Here is a 15,531-nt window from a genome sequence, read left to right as displayed (position 1 = left end):
TCAACTCTGGCTAGGGGTAGGAAGTGGGGCAGGGTCATGCAACATAAAGCATGAATACTATATTGGGCTCTTCTGTACACTACTTCAAATTTCTCTGAGCCCTATATCAATAGCAGCCATTTCTTTGGCACTCAGTTCCAGCTAGTCTTGCCCCTACTACAAGTAGGTGTAACTAGCACCCCTGCTTCTCTTGTTTCCTGCCCTTTGCAAGTCCTGGTGTGGTATATTCACACATGGAAAACCTGAAGCAGGGAGAACAATGTTTCCAGGATACCCTTGACCACTAGGAAACAGCAAGTGGTGGATAAAGGCTTCTCCTTTTCATCTTTGCATGTACAGTTTCAAGAAAACTTTCAAAAGGTTCCTGAGAAGATCCTGGTGGGATGAAACGTATATTATCAATGGGGTGGCCGTCTTGATAAGGCATCCTTGCAGTAGTTTCTCCGCCTTTCCTGTTTTATGCTTACTGTCCCACCCTCCAGACCCCTCCTGGGATCACATCCCCAAACATATTGCTTTTATATATGCCCTTGTCTCCGGCCCAGCTTTTGGAGGAATGCAAGGAAAGACAGATTCCTAGAAGGGTCTTGTATGAGCAGGTTTTATATAAATTGTTTAATCCACCTATATTAATTTGATTGGCTGTGTTATTTCTAAGACTGCAATTAAGTTAGAGATTTTCTCTAAATCAAAAGTAAGTGGTTCAAAACTGGTCTATATTTCATTTACTGGAACAGTGGCTACCAAAACTGCTTCTGCCCTTAAAAGAAAATCCAATATTAAGATGGGTGCAGGGCTCTAATGTCTCTACTTTCCTGCAGAATTTAGAAAGTTTAGCTGCTTATGAGATTGTGACATGAGAGTTTTAAATGAAAGTCCTTTGAAAGAGGGAAGACAAATTAACATATGAACAATAAAATTCACGTTGAATTTTATTCAAATAGAGGAGAGGAAAAGAAAAAAAGAGGAAATAGTTAAATGAGAGGATATGTGGATATATGAAAGGGAGAAAATGAGTTTAATGTAGGTTGGAGAGTGTTTCTGAGCAGATAAGAAAGGGAGTTGGGAGTCAGGAACAGTGATGGTGGATGGTCAGTTAATGAAGGAACCATACAATGCTTGCTCTAATGCATTTTTCAAGGTATCCATTTCCAGTAATCAAGACATGGAGAAAACCACTTTAGGTTAGTTCATACAACACTTACAAATGAAGTCTACCTTCCCAAAAAGCATTTATTAGAAGCTGTCAGATCAGTAGTGAAAATGTTAAATTCAGACAATAGCTACAAATGGATGCATGAATAGTTCTTTTGTGTTACTATATCATTTTCCCTCACAAAATCATTGAAATGAATACAAAATGTAACTACCTATTTTTGGGGTTTCTTGTCTTACAGGTAAATTTGTGAGGCCTCTATGAATTAGATGTCAGCTATTTAGTTTCATTTTCATTAAAAATTGATTCTATAAATAATACTGAGTGTAAGAATGACAGAAACATGAAAAGGTAAGGGTTGCTCGCTCCTCTGGGCAAATCCATCAAGAGACCTCTTGTTTGGCTTTCCTTTCCAATTCCCAGACACCCAGGAAGGGTCCTATGACCTTCGATTTTCTGGCAGCTCATACCTTCCCAAGGAAGTGCCAGTTAGAACTGCAGAGCTCAATTCTTCTCATGTCCTCATGACGTAACTTCGCTCACTGTTCACACCACTAAACCACCCTTGGCCAACACTGCTTCTGGGATACCTTGTAACTTGTCCACTTCATTCCACTGATTCATAATGACAAATTTAGGCATTAATGCCATATACCCACCCAAACCCAGCTCCAGTACCTTCTGTATTCTCATGTGATCCGAGGCAGACAGTCACATCCTCAGCTCACTCTCCAACCCTCCCTATTTCTCATAATCTCTTAATTGAATCTTTCATGGATTCTTATCCATACCTTTAAATTTTGTGTTTTCTTATACCATCTATACTACCACTCGTTCATATTATAGTCCATTATATAGTAGTTTCAGGCCCAAAACTCAATGCAACCCCCTCCCATATACTCCATTCTTCTCATTTCTAGAATATAAACTCAACAGAAACAGGATATTTGTCTGTGCTATTCACTGCCATATCTAGTGTCCAGAACAGAGACTGGCAAAAATACTTAGCAAGTATTTGTTGAAAGGATGAATTTATCCTTTAATTTTTCACATGGCCCGGTTCTGTATTTTGTGCATAACTGATCCTTAAAAAACATTTGTTGAATCAAACTTGTCCAATAAAGAGCTGCTTGGCTCAAAAACACAGGGTCCTGTATTTTACAAATCTGAGTTATAGACCGTTCAGAAAAACTTTTCTAAAGTAGTTTCTTGACCTTTTAAAACCACATAATAAAGACATCTCTTGACAGGGGATTTTTTTTTTTTTTCATTAACTTCCGTAATGAGGCTGGGGCCATACCATCTGATGCCAGGGCCAACAATTATACATTTTAAGCTGAAAAATCCTTCAGAAATGTAATTTCCTTATCTTAGAGGTGAAGATGATAAGGTCAAAAAAGCCATGCTGCATTGTAACTCAATTTCTGTGCCTTCCATTTCAGCATTCTGCAACAATCTGTTTAGAGTATAGACAATGAAAAAAATGTGAGGAGAAAATGTGGTATGGAATGATAGGATCTGGACATGTTTATACCAAATCTATAGGTCTCTGTCTATGTAAGGCAAGAAATATAAAACCATGTCTTCAATTTCTCCATATGAGATATAAAGGAGGAACCCAAGATTATAGGCTTACTATGTTCTGTTCTAACCAACTGAATCGATCTGACACACAGCAATGATTGAAAAGATCTGCTGCCTTAGAAAAATATAAACAAACATTTTCTAAATATTATGACCTTTACAGACTTGTTATTATTACTTAGGAAATACCTTCCCTACATCTCTCTTATCACCAGGGAGTTAATAGCCAAAAGATGAGAAAATTTCTTCTCTTTCATTACATGTTAGACACACATATACAGTTGTATACTAATTTTGGTTAGTCATTTGTGGTCTATTCAGGTAAGATAATATTATTTTGAGATTTGGGTATTTCACATACAGAATCACTTTGGAAAGATACAGGGTAAATCCAGGATAGTGCTAAGTTCAGTAGTATAGTGACATTCCAATGTGACTGAGTAGAATTTTATAGTTTATAATCATATATTTAAATTTCATATATTTAAAAGTTTTTTTCCTTTTACATGTAAGCCATCAAAGAAATTAAAGTACAGGAAAATTTCTATTTAAAATATTTTGCTATCCCATTGACTTAGTCAAATCCTTTTCCTAATTAATAGTGTATGTGTGTAATTTTTTTCTTATTCTCCCTCTACTGTCAAACCTGGCAGGGCGTGGTGGCTCATGCCTATAATCCCAGCACTTTAGGAGGCCGAGGTGGGTGGATCACTTGAGGTTAGGAGTTTGCGACCAGCCTGGCCAACATGGTGAAACCCCATCTCTACTAAAAATACAAAAAATTAGCCAGGTGTGGTGGCACGTGCCTGTAAAAAACTACCTGGGTGTCTGAGGCACAAGAATCTCTTGAACCCGGGAGGCAGAGGTGTTACAGTGAGCTGTGATCACACCACTGCACTCTAGCCTGGGTGATGGAGTGAGACTCTGTCTGAAAAACAAAACAAAACAAAACAAAACACCTATGTGCATGCATATATATACCTATTATTTACCATTAACCACAAAGAGTACTTGAGCTTTCTGAATAATTATTTCTTTGTATCAAGTCATCTGGCTAAATTTCAATCTTTCATCCTTTCAAAATGGTTTAGTAAGTAAAGAAACTTTTGAGTGCTTGCTATGTGATAAACATGCATGCATTCATTCAACAAACACTAATTAAGCTTCTATGAACCTTGTTCTTAATACTGGGGATAGAGAGGTAAAGCAGATGGCCATGTTTCTGCTGTGATGGGGCTTATGTTCCATCGGGAGAGGAGACATGAAAAAGTAATTCCAGAGAGTGATATGCATAATGAAAAAAAACATTTTAATGGGACAGAGAGTGACTGGGAAGGTGGACAACCCTAAATATTTCGGGGAAATCCGAGGAGATGACATTTGGTTCTATATCTGAAAGATAAAGAAACCAACCTTGTGAAGATGAGCATTCTAGGCAGACAGATTAGCAATACAATGGTTCTGAGCTCTGGCCTACTCAAGGGGCAAGGGGAGTAAAGAGAGAGGGGTGAGAAATCAGGTTGGGGAGGTAAGCAGGGGTGCCATCATATCAAACTTTGTAGGCCATGGTACAGGTCCAGACTTTTTTCAAAGGGCAATGGTTTATTATTGGTAGGTTTTAGTCCAGGTAGGAAAATAATCTTATCTAAGATTTAAAAATTCAGTTTGGTTTCATTGTAGGAGAATAGAAAATTAAGCAGGGAGACCAGTGCGGAAGCAGTGTAGCTGCAGTGGAGAGACAGAGAGGGAGAGTCAATTTGTATTTTGGAAGTAAAAATAACAGGATGTGCAAGGAGAAGAAAGCAGAGACACCAAGGAGGATTCCTGGATTTTTAGCTTCAAGGAACTGCGTATGTGGTAGTGAAATTTGCCAAATGTAAGACAGCAAAAGAAATGATGGTCAGGATAATCAAATTTCTGCTTTGGATGTGCTAAAACATCTAAAGAAAGGTAAAAGTAGATAACTGTACTCGTCTGTATTTAAAAAAAGATGCCAAGATGTATCAAGATTTAATACAAACGATTTTTAAGAAATCTTAAGAAACTCCTTTTGTGACAAGTTAAAGATAAATTATACATACACACATGTATATCCATATATATGCATGCATATATAAAATTTGACTACAAAGAAAACTATGCTAATTTTGGAGATATCGGCAGACAGATGGCATTCAAAACCACAAACGACCTAGAATAACCTAGGGTGACAATGTAGGTAATGAAGAGAAGAGGGCTGAAAATTAAACCCAGGGCATTCAAACATTTAACTGTTGGGCAAAGGAGAAGGAATCAGCCAAAAGGTCTAAAAAATTAGTGACTGGAAAGAAAGAGGAATACAAAGAGCATATGCTATAGCAAAAGTCAAGTGAAGAAAATGTTTACTGGGGAGAAGCAATCAACTATATAAAATGTGCTGACAGGCTTAATAACATGAGGACTAAGAATGGGCCAATCACTGGATTTAGCAACATGGTGGTCATGGCTAACTCTGATATTGTTAACTTTGAGTAACATGGAAGGAATGGATATTAAACAGGTAAGAAGTGAAGATAGAATGAAAGGTTAAGAAGCAGAAACAGTGATTACAAAGACAATAGTGCCGGATGTTATTGCAAAGAGCTATGACAAGGTCCTTGTCTTCAAGAAGGGCCCGTGTATGTGTAAGATAAATCTTTTATCAATAATCCCTAAAAAATATGCTTTTTTTTTTTTTTGCCACAAAGGGGGTTACATTTACATTAATGAGCAGTTTCTAAAAACCCGTTACTTACTATAATAAAAGTTAACTTAAATAACACATTTTATTAAGAACACAAAACCTTGAATGTATCAAAAATTTTATTGTCAGATTTTCAGAATGTTTATGTACAAACTAAAATTATATTTTATACATCATTACACAAATTAAAATGCTCAAACATCAGTGTTCAGAATATGTTTTAATATGTCTATTCAAAAAAGGCTGAAGACATTTTAAAAGGATGTTTTCTTTGTCCTATTTTCAAAATCTTCCTAGACAGGATGTTAGATAGCTATCACATATAATATGTGTGAATGAATATGATAAATGTGGCCTTTGCAACAAAAAGTCTGAAATTTTAGGTAATTATAGGCATGCTGAATGAATAGTTTAGAATAATGTGCCAGTGTCATCATCAAATACTATCTTCGTATACATGTGTAATTCATTTTGCACAATGGTTTCAATTCAGTGTGTATGTAATTAAATTGTAAGGTACAGTAATAGCTGCTAACTTGAAATTCTGCCTTTTCATTTTAAAGAAATGAATAGAAAACATAGTCTAGTGAACATCAAAGTGTTTTTTGAGACTGTTAAATCTCATCAAAGAGGTCTTCTGGGCTGCTGTTTCTCAGAGTTTCTAAAGACATGTTTTCAGCTGAGATGTGCTCCTTTTTCGATGTCTCAGGTAGTGAAGAATCAGGCCTAGAGTTGAAAAGAAAATCAAAATAGTTTTATTTTTAAAAACTTCTGTTATAGAGTAAAAGAAAATGAAGAGACACATAAGTGAAATGACAGTCAAATCCTGTTTCAAAATTGGTTTTGAGATTTACTTCTCTATGCTGTTAACTGTAAGGAAAGAGATGAAGAGACTAATTTCTCTAACTGCTTTAGAATTAATCTGTCTCTATTCTGACCCCAGGAAAATTCAAAAACCTATAACAATACTCATAATTGAGGTCAAGAAATAAAATATTCTATCCTCTATGCTATAATCACTTTTATGCCAGGATATAGAAGGTTTTTCAAGTTACTCCTTTAATGATTTCATCACAATTTACATTTTACTCTGGCTTTCTTAAATTCTACCGATTAACGTGCATTTTAATCTCTTAGCAGCAGAAAGTTATGGTCCCATGAACTACCTTTAGTGGGTCGGATGACTATGTGTATATATGAAAAATAATGATTTTTCACATTTATAGCAGTTGTTGATGAAATGTTGGCCCATATTCATTTATCGAATCTGCATATCTTCATTTAGTGAACTAAATTTTACTCAGGTTCAGTATTGTAGTCACTATTTCAATGGATTGAGTGCTATACTTATGTAGATATTTTCTTTGAACCCTAAGATAACAGGCTGACTGCCATGATCACTATTAATTGGTCTTAGAAAGACTGTGCTGGAGAATAACAGAGCTCAATCAGAAGTAAAGCTTTGGAGTGTCTGTTAGTATCCTTGTAGAAACCTTGTCAGTGGTTCTCTGTGGAACCTAAATAAAGTATGCTTAATATTATCAATTAGAGGTGGCTTCCGGGGTGATTATGATTAGGTTGAGCTAACCCAGTAACACTTGGTAATACCCCTCTATTTCCAACTTCGAAGGCCGTGGTGGAGTTACAGCACCTTGGTATAGCTGAGAAAGCATGGAACTTGAAGTCAGGAAAAACAAGTTTGAACCCAGGTCTATTTCATATTAGCTATGTAACTTTAGGCAAGTCATTTAAACTAACTGGGCTTCTATTCTCTCCACTGTAAAACTGAGATATTAGTACTTTTCTAGAGGTGGTCTAAAGATGAAATGAGTTGATGTAAATGAAAATGCTTATAAATTCCCACAAAATATTTGGAAACTATTATTATTATCTGCTAATACTGCATAAACTACATACGAGTTTCCATTAACAGCAGAGAAGAATAACCATTGAAAACCCCCACATATCAAGTATGTTTAGATGATGAGTATTTTCAAAAGCTTGCACCCTTACCTGGTTGCACAGATTATTAGAAACGAGTTCTCCTTGGCATCATGATTAGAGACAATTAACTATGGTTGGCTGCCACTAGACCTGGGACATGTTCTGTCTTATTCTGAGCAAGCCAATTTCAAACAATATTATCATCACAGGAGTGCCAAGGTGCTAGGCATTAATGCATTCAAGATGACAAGTGCTACCCTCTGGGATTTGCAATGTTAAAATTAACAATAAATACAGGCATAATTATTGTAACATGTAATTAAATATCTAAAAATATATTCCAAAGGAGGAGAAAATGATACAGTATGGGATAAAAGTATAATTATTACAGGTATACGTTTTCTTTGTCAACTCAAAACACATTAAACACTTTTCTCTGGCCAAATGTCTTAGAGTTGCTTGTACTCCTCCTAGGCAAAAGAGATAACTGAACTATCTCAATTAAAAGTAAGAAATGGAAAAATAAGCAAGGCAGATACAATAAATGGTGCACGGCAAAGTGGCTAGCCATTTGCAGAAGATTGAAAGTGTGCCCCTATGTATTAGTCCATTCTTGTATTCCTATAAAGAACTACCTGAGACTGGGTAATTTATAAAGAAAAGAGCTTTAATTGGCTCACAGTTCCACAGGCTGTACAGGAAACATGGTTGAGAAGCCTCATGGTAGAAGGTGAAAGGGAAGCAGGCCCGTCTTACACGGCTGGAGAAGGAGGAAGCCGGGGGGAAGATGCCACAAACTTTTAAACAACCAGATCTCATGAGAACTCACTCACTATCATGAGAATGGCAAGGGGGGAATCTGTCTCCAGGATCCAATCACCTCCCACCAGGCCCCTTCTTCAAGATTGAGAATTACAATTAGACACAAGATTTGGGTGGACACAAGTCCAAACCATATCGCCCTACCTTTCAACATATACAAACATTCACCCGAGATGGATTAAAAATTCAAATGTAAGATTTCAAACTATAAAAAACTTAGAAGAAAACCTAGGAAATATCCTTCTCAACATTGGCATTGGCAAAGAATTTTTGGCTAAGTCCCCAAAAACAATTGCAACAAAAACAAAAATTGACAAGCAGGACCTAATTAAACTGAAGAGTTTCTACACAGCAAAAGAAACTATCAACAAAGTAAATAGCCTACAGAATAGGAGAAAATATTCTCAAAATATGCATCTGTCAAAGGTCAAATATCCAGAATCTATATGGAACTTAAATCAACAAGCAAAAAGCAAATCGACCCATTAATAAATGGGCAAAGGACACGAACAGATGCTTCTCAAAAGAAGACACACAAGCAGCCAACAAACATATGAAAAAAAATGCCACATATCACTACTCATCAGAGAAATGCAAATCAAAACCACAATGAGATACCATCTAACACCCATCAGAATGCCTGTTATTAAAAAGTCAAATAATAATATATGCGGAAGAGGCTGTAGAGAAAAGGGGACACTTATACACTGTTGGTGGGAATGTAAATTACTTCAGCCACAGTGGAAAGTACTTTGGAGATTTGTCAAAGAACTTAAAACATAACTACCATCCAATCCAGCAATCCTGTTACTGGGCATATTCCTCCCAAAAAACCCAAAGTTTTCTACCAAAAAGACACATGCACTGGCATGTTCATTGCAGCACTACTCACAACAGCAAATACATGGAATCAACTTAGGTGGCCATCATTGGTGGACTGGGTAAAGAAAATATAGTACATATACACTATGGAATACTACACAGCCACCAAAAAGAATGAAGCAATGTCCTTTGTAGCAACATGGATGCAGCTGGAGACCATAATCCAGAGCAAATTAATGCAGGAACAGAAAACCAAATACCTGTGTTTTCACTTACAAGTGAGAGCTAAACATTTGGATATACATGGGCATAAAGACGGAAACAATAGACACTGGGGATTAGGGAGGGGTCATGGGCTCAAAAACTACCTGTTGGGGATTATGCTCAATACCTGGGTGATGAGATCCCTATCCTAAACCTCAGCATCATGCAACATACCCCTATAATAAACCTGCACATGTACCCCCTGTATCTAAAATAAAAGCTGAAATCATATTTAAAAAGTCAGACATGGAAAGATCTCCGTAATTGTGCCCATTGTTTAGATACTGTGCACCAGAACACAGAGATCTATCAATTTTGTTTTTAAAAAAATCAGCATATGACCAAAGGACCATTCTGAAGTGACCAGACTGAAGGATAAATAGATTCCTGGTGCTTCACTTACAATTTACAATTCCTTCTGAGGTCATGAGGAGCTAAGAAATAGATTTTGACTCCTGTTCATAGTGCCTAGTCATAACAGGTACTCAGTAAAAGTTGTCCTGAATGGAGATCATTGAGTTTTTATATCCATGGCGAGTCAATAGAGTAAATTTAGAACTCTCTCCACAACTCTTAAAACAGTTTTATTAGTTTTACAGGTAATAAATGTTTATTGTTAGACATTTTGTAAATTCTGAAAAGCATAAAAAAGAACACAAAAATGTTGATATGGCTTGGTTGTGTCCCCACCTGAATCTCTTTTTGAACTCAATGTTGGAGGAAGGGCCTGTTGGGAGGTGATTGGATCATGGGGGTGGACTTCTCCCTTGCTATTCTTGTGATAGTATGTGTGTAACCAGAGAAGTGGGGCATTGCTATAAAGGTATGTGAAAATATAGAAGCAACTTTGGAACTGGGTAATAAGCAGAGGTTGGAAGAGTTTGGAGGGGTCAGAAAAAGAAAGGAAGATGAGGGAAAGTTTGGAACATCCTAGAGACTTGTTAAATTGTTGTGACCAAAATGCTGATGGTGATATGGACAATGAAGTCCAGGCTGAGGTGGTCTCAGATGGAGATAAGGAAGTTATTGAGAACTGGAGTAAAGGTCACTCTTGCTATGCTTTAGCAAAGACCATTTCATTGTGCCCCTGGTCTAGGGATTTGTTGTACTTTGAACTTGAGAAGATGATTTAGGGTTGCTGGTGGAAGAAATTTCTAAGCAGCAAAGCATTCAAGGTGTGGCCTGGCTGCTTCTAAAAGCCTACTCTCATCTGCATGAACAAATAAATGACCTGGAACTTATATTTAAAAGGAAAGCAGAATAAAAGTGAAAATTTTGCAGCCTTGTCATATGGTAGAAATGAAAAACCCATTTTCTGGGGAGGAATTCAAGGCTGCAGAAATTTGCACAAGTAAACAGGAGCCAAATGTTAATAACCAAGACAGTGCCTCCAAGGCATTTCAGAGATCTCCATGGCAGCCCCTCCCATCACAGGCCAGGAGGCCTAGGAGGGTAGACTTGTTTTGTGGGCCAGCCCAAGGGCCCTGCTACTCTGTGCAGCCTTGGGACATGGCACCCCGCATTGTGGCTGCTCCTGCTCCAGCTGTTGCTAAAAGGGGCCAAAATGCAGCTCAGGCCATTGCTTTAGAGGGTGCAAGTCTCAAGCCTTGGTGTCTTCCATGTGGTGGTAAGCCTGCAGATGTGTAAAGTGCACGAGCTGAGGTTTGGGAGCCTCCACCTAGGTTTCAGAGGATGTATGGAAGTGCCTGGATGTCCAGGCAGAAGTCTGCTGCAGGGGTACAGTCCTCATGGAGAAGCTCTACTAGGGCAGTGTGGATGGAAAATGTGTAGTTGGAGTCCCCAAAGAGACACTGCCTAATGGAACCGTAAGAAGACAGCTACTGTCCTCCAGACCACAGAATGGTAGATCCATCATCAGCTTGTGCCATGCATCTGGAAAAGCTGCAGGCACTCAACACCAGCCTATGAAAGCAGGCATGGGGGCTCTACCCTGGAGAGCCACAGGGGCAGAGTTTCCCAAGGACCTGGGAGTCTACCCCTTGCATCACTGTGCCCTGGATGTGAGACATGGAGTCAAAGGAGATTATCTGGGAGCTTTTAGATTTAATGACTACCATGCTGGTTTTTGAACTTGCATGGGGCCTGTAGCCCCTTTGTTTTGGCCAATTTCTCCCACTTAGAATAGAAGCACTTACCCAATGCTTGTACCCCATTGTATCTTGGAGGAAACCAGCTTGGTTTTGATTTTACAGGCTCATAGGTTGAAGAGACTTGCCTTATCTCACATGAGACCTTGGACTTGAACATTTGAGCTAACACTGCAATGAGTTAAGATTTTGGCGGACTGTTGGCAAGGCATGATCGTGTTTTGAAATGTGAGAAGGGGATGTGGGAGGGGCCGGGGATGGCATGATGTGGTCTGGCTTTGTGTCTGCACCCAAATCTCATGGTGAATTGTAATCCCCAATGTTGGAGGAGGGGCCTGGTGGGAAGCGACTGGATCATGGGGGCAGATATCCCCCTTGCTGTTCTCGTGATAGTGTGTGAGTTCTCATGAGATCTCATTGTTTAAAAGTGTGCAGCACTTCCCCTTTTGCTCTCTCTCTCCTGCCAGTCATGTGAAGATATGCCTGCTTCCCTTTTGCCTTCCATCATGATTATATGTTTCCTGAGGCCTCCCCAGCAGCAGAAGCCTGTGAAACCTACAGAACTGTGAGTTGATTAAACCTCTTTTCTTTATAAATTACCCAGTGTCAGACATGTCTTTATAGCAGGGTGAGAAAAGACGAATACAAATGGCTACTATCTTATTTTGCATTACTTGTATTTTCACAGCCTTTTTTTTTTTTTTACAAAAATGTGATCATTCTATACATTTATAGTTTTGCAGCTTGATATTTTTACTCTATAATACATTAGAGATGTATTTTCATGCTGAAAACTTTAGATCCATATTCATCATTAATTTTAATTTTGATATACTAACCATTAGTTCACTGATAGAGGTTTGGGTTGGTTCAATATTTAAATGCCCTCATAAACAAGACAACAATTAGTATCCTTATACATATACCTTAGCATTTTTATATTTTTTTTCATAAACATGCTTGTTCTAAGGAATCATGCTTAGAGGTATAATTTGAAAAAAACAACTCAGAGAACCTGTATCTAAAGTTTTAATATAAGGTGAGAGAAACAAATAAATAGAAACTTGGGTGTTCCTAATGAAATTATAGCCATTAGTTATGGCTCTGTTTAAATTCTAAACCTTCCATAAAGACTTACTTTATTTTCATATTCCTATTTCATTTCATATTCATAATTTTATTTCCTCTAGTCATTTACAGTACCTAATATCTGTATCTTATATTTCAATATATAGTTTTGTTTATTTAATCAATACTGTACTTGTTGATTATACACTATGAACAGCTCACTGTGTTAGGAAAATAGAACAAATGTGTTACTCCTGCTCTCAGAAAGCTTTCAGTTAAACAATGACTTTATCTAATTTTTTCAAATGTGTCTTTTTATCTTAACAATGTTATAAATAGCTGGAAAGTAACAACTAAATAACATAATTTGTTCATAAAGAGTGACATCGCTTTAGGCATCTCTATAAGTATATTAATATTTAACATTCAGGTATATGTTCGGATAGTTTTCTGTGGGCAAAGTGGTTCAATAGGGGATATTCTGAAACTAGATATTCTGAATCTCAATAGAAATTTTGGTCAGGTCACTGCTGGACCCCAGTTTCTTCATTTGTGGAAGGCTGAGGTTATTATAAATGATCTTAGAGCTCTTTCAGTTCCTGAATCTGAATTTGTTATGCTTGAATAGTTCAGCATAGACTACTTTGCAAAATACATGCTCTCAAGAAATATTTGTGGAATAAATGATTAATGTGAATTAAAGAGGAAAGATTAATGACAGAATAAGAAACTAAAGTTACAGGCTAAAGCCTAAGTCTTCTTTCAAATAAAGAGAATATAATGAAACTTCTCCAGATAACACTCTCACTAAAAGGTGGTGTATATTCTCAATAATATAGTTGCAGAGATTTCTATGTTCTCTTAGTTGAATTTCATACTGTGTTAAAACACACACACGCAGACACACACATACACAAACTACAACTTGAATCAAAATTGCACTACATCATCTAACTAACAATGAACACTGTACATCAAAAGCTAGATTTATTAAAAACAAAGTCTCATCCAGGGAAAGTTTCTCTAAAAATATTAGAATAAATGATTGACTTCTCTTTTAACTTTATAGGAGTTAAATTAATAACATCTTTAAAATGATATTTGTCTCATTTTGTAAAGACATTTTCTCAGCCAAGTTTAAAATGGTATCACTATGGCTGGAACAGCAATCCCTTCCTACTCAAACGAGAAGCATTAGTATTGTTTAGAGTGACTTATATATTCTGAGAGTAGTATTTCTGAAATACGTCATAGTGTCAACCTGAGCAAACAGAGAGATGCAGGAAAATGAATAGTGATTGATGGCACCATAACACTTGAAGAATCATGCTTGTTCGACTTTGACACAAACAACGATCTAAATTAAAAAAATAAATTGTTATTTTAGGTAAAATAACTAATTTTTTGAGGCCTAACTATATCTCTACCTATACAACACACATAGAATTCAAATTTTTTGTGTCAAAAGTCAAACAAGTATGATTCCAGGTGAATTAAACACTTAAGTGAGAAAGGCAAAGCTTTAAAGCTTTTAGAAGAAAATACAGGGGAATGTCTTTATTACTTTGAAATAAGAAAGTTTGTTCAAGGCAGAAATCGAAAACCATTAAGATAAAGATTGATACACTGGATTGCATTTGAAGTAAGTACTTCTGTTTATCAATAGATACCTTAAAGAGAATGAAATGACACGACACAAACTGTGAGGAGATACTGCAACATATGCTAGTAACAAAGAATATCCAAAGAACTCCTATTAACGATTTTTTAAAAATCAAAACATATGCCAAAGACTATAGGAACTTCCAAAAAGGGGAATAATGGAGGTAAATAAGCATATGATAATAAGCTCAACTTCATTAATGACCAAGAAAATGCAAATTAAAGCCAATGTGAAATAGTTTACACCAGATAAGCAAAAATTAAAATGTACAATAATATCAAAGATTTTGGAGGATGTAGAATAACTAGATAAATTATTGCTGGTAGGAGAACAAATGTTTGAAACCTTTTTATAAAACAATTTGGCAATAAGTGTCAAGGAATATGAAGGTATATTCCTATAACTTAGGAATTCCACTCATAGGTACGTTCCCTTGAGAAACATTGGGTGTATCAGGAGATATGTACCCAATCATAGATGCATTGTTTACAACAGTGAAAAACAAGAACTACCCAAATGTCTCTCCACAGGAAAATAGGGGAATTAATTATTAAATTTTCATATAATGGACGAGATTATAGAGTTATACACATATATGAATCTTAAGCATAATGTTGAGCAAAAGAGCAAGGCTCACACTTGTATCCTAACACTTTGGGAGGCTGAGGCGGGAGGATCATTTGAGCCTAGTAGTATGAGAAGTATGAGACCATACTACTGGGCAAGACAGTGAGACTCTGTCTGTAGAAAAAAAAAAGGTAAAAAATAAATTAGCTGTGTGTGGTGGTACACATCTGTAGTGCTAGCTACTCAAGAGGCTGAAGCAGGAGGATCCCTTGAGCCCAGGAGTTTGAGGATGCAGTGAACTATGATCATGCCATTGCACGCCAGCCTGGGTGATAGAGTGGGACCCCATCTCTTAAAAAAAATACACACAATTAAATAAATGATTATATTTATTTAAATTTCAAAACCATGCAAAACTATGCAATATTACTCTTTGAACAATGGAGAGTGTGTGTGTGTATGTGTGTGTGTGTGTGATTTGTGTCAGTGTATCTTTGTATGCACACACGTAATACTCTGGGATCCGATCTGCTATTTCATGAGAGAATGGTTCTGGATCTTATTATTTCTCTTCCGTGACAATATTCTCAGAATTCTAGATTTTGTAGCTTTGGCTATTGTGAAGATGGTGACACAGAAGAGGAGAAGGTTTAGGATTAGGCATAAAGACATCAGTTTCAGACATAACAGGTGAGTTTGAAGTGCCCAAAGGATATTCAAATGCAGATATATGTTGAATAGGGTAACAAATACACAGGTATAGGACTCAGGAGAGATGTCTGGACTAGATGCACCAAGACAGCAGTCATTG

The 15,531-nt window shown here is 36.9% G+C and overlaps 1 protein-coding gene across 1 annotated transcript in view; it reads right to left on the bottom strand.

Annotated features, from left to right (window-relative positions):
* Positions 1 to 5,566: 5,566 nt before the first annotated feature.
* Positions 5,567 to 15,531, bottom strand: part of XRCC4 (X-ray repair cross complementing 4) — a 287,640-nt gene continuing 277,675 nt past the window's right edge. The window contains exon 8 of the mRNA XM_031666287.1: positions 5,567 to 6,188. Within this exon, the coding sequence (XP_031522147.1) occupies positions 6,077 to 6,188 (112 nt within the window). The 3' untranslated portion in view covers positions 5,567 to 6,076. The remainder of the gene's footprint in view (positions 6,189 to 15,531) is intronic.

Source organism: Papio anubis, chromosome 5, assembly GCF_008728515.1.
Source record: "Papio anubis isolate 15944 chromosome 5, Panubis1.0, whole genome shotgun sequence".
Taxonomy (NCBI): Eukaryota; Metazoa; Chordata; class Mammalia; order Primates; family Cercopithecidae; genus Papio; species Papio anubis.
The sequence above is the reverse complement of the archived record's forward strand: the minus strand, read 5'-3'. Positions and strand labels throughout refer to the sequence as shown.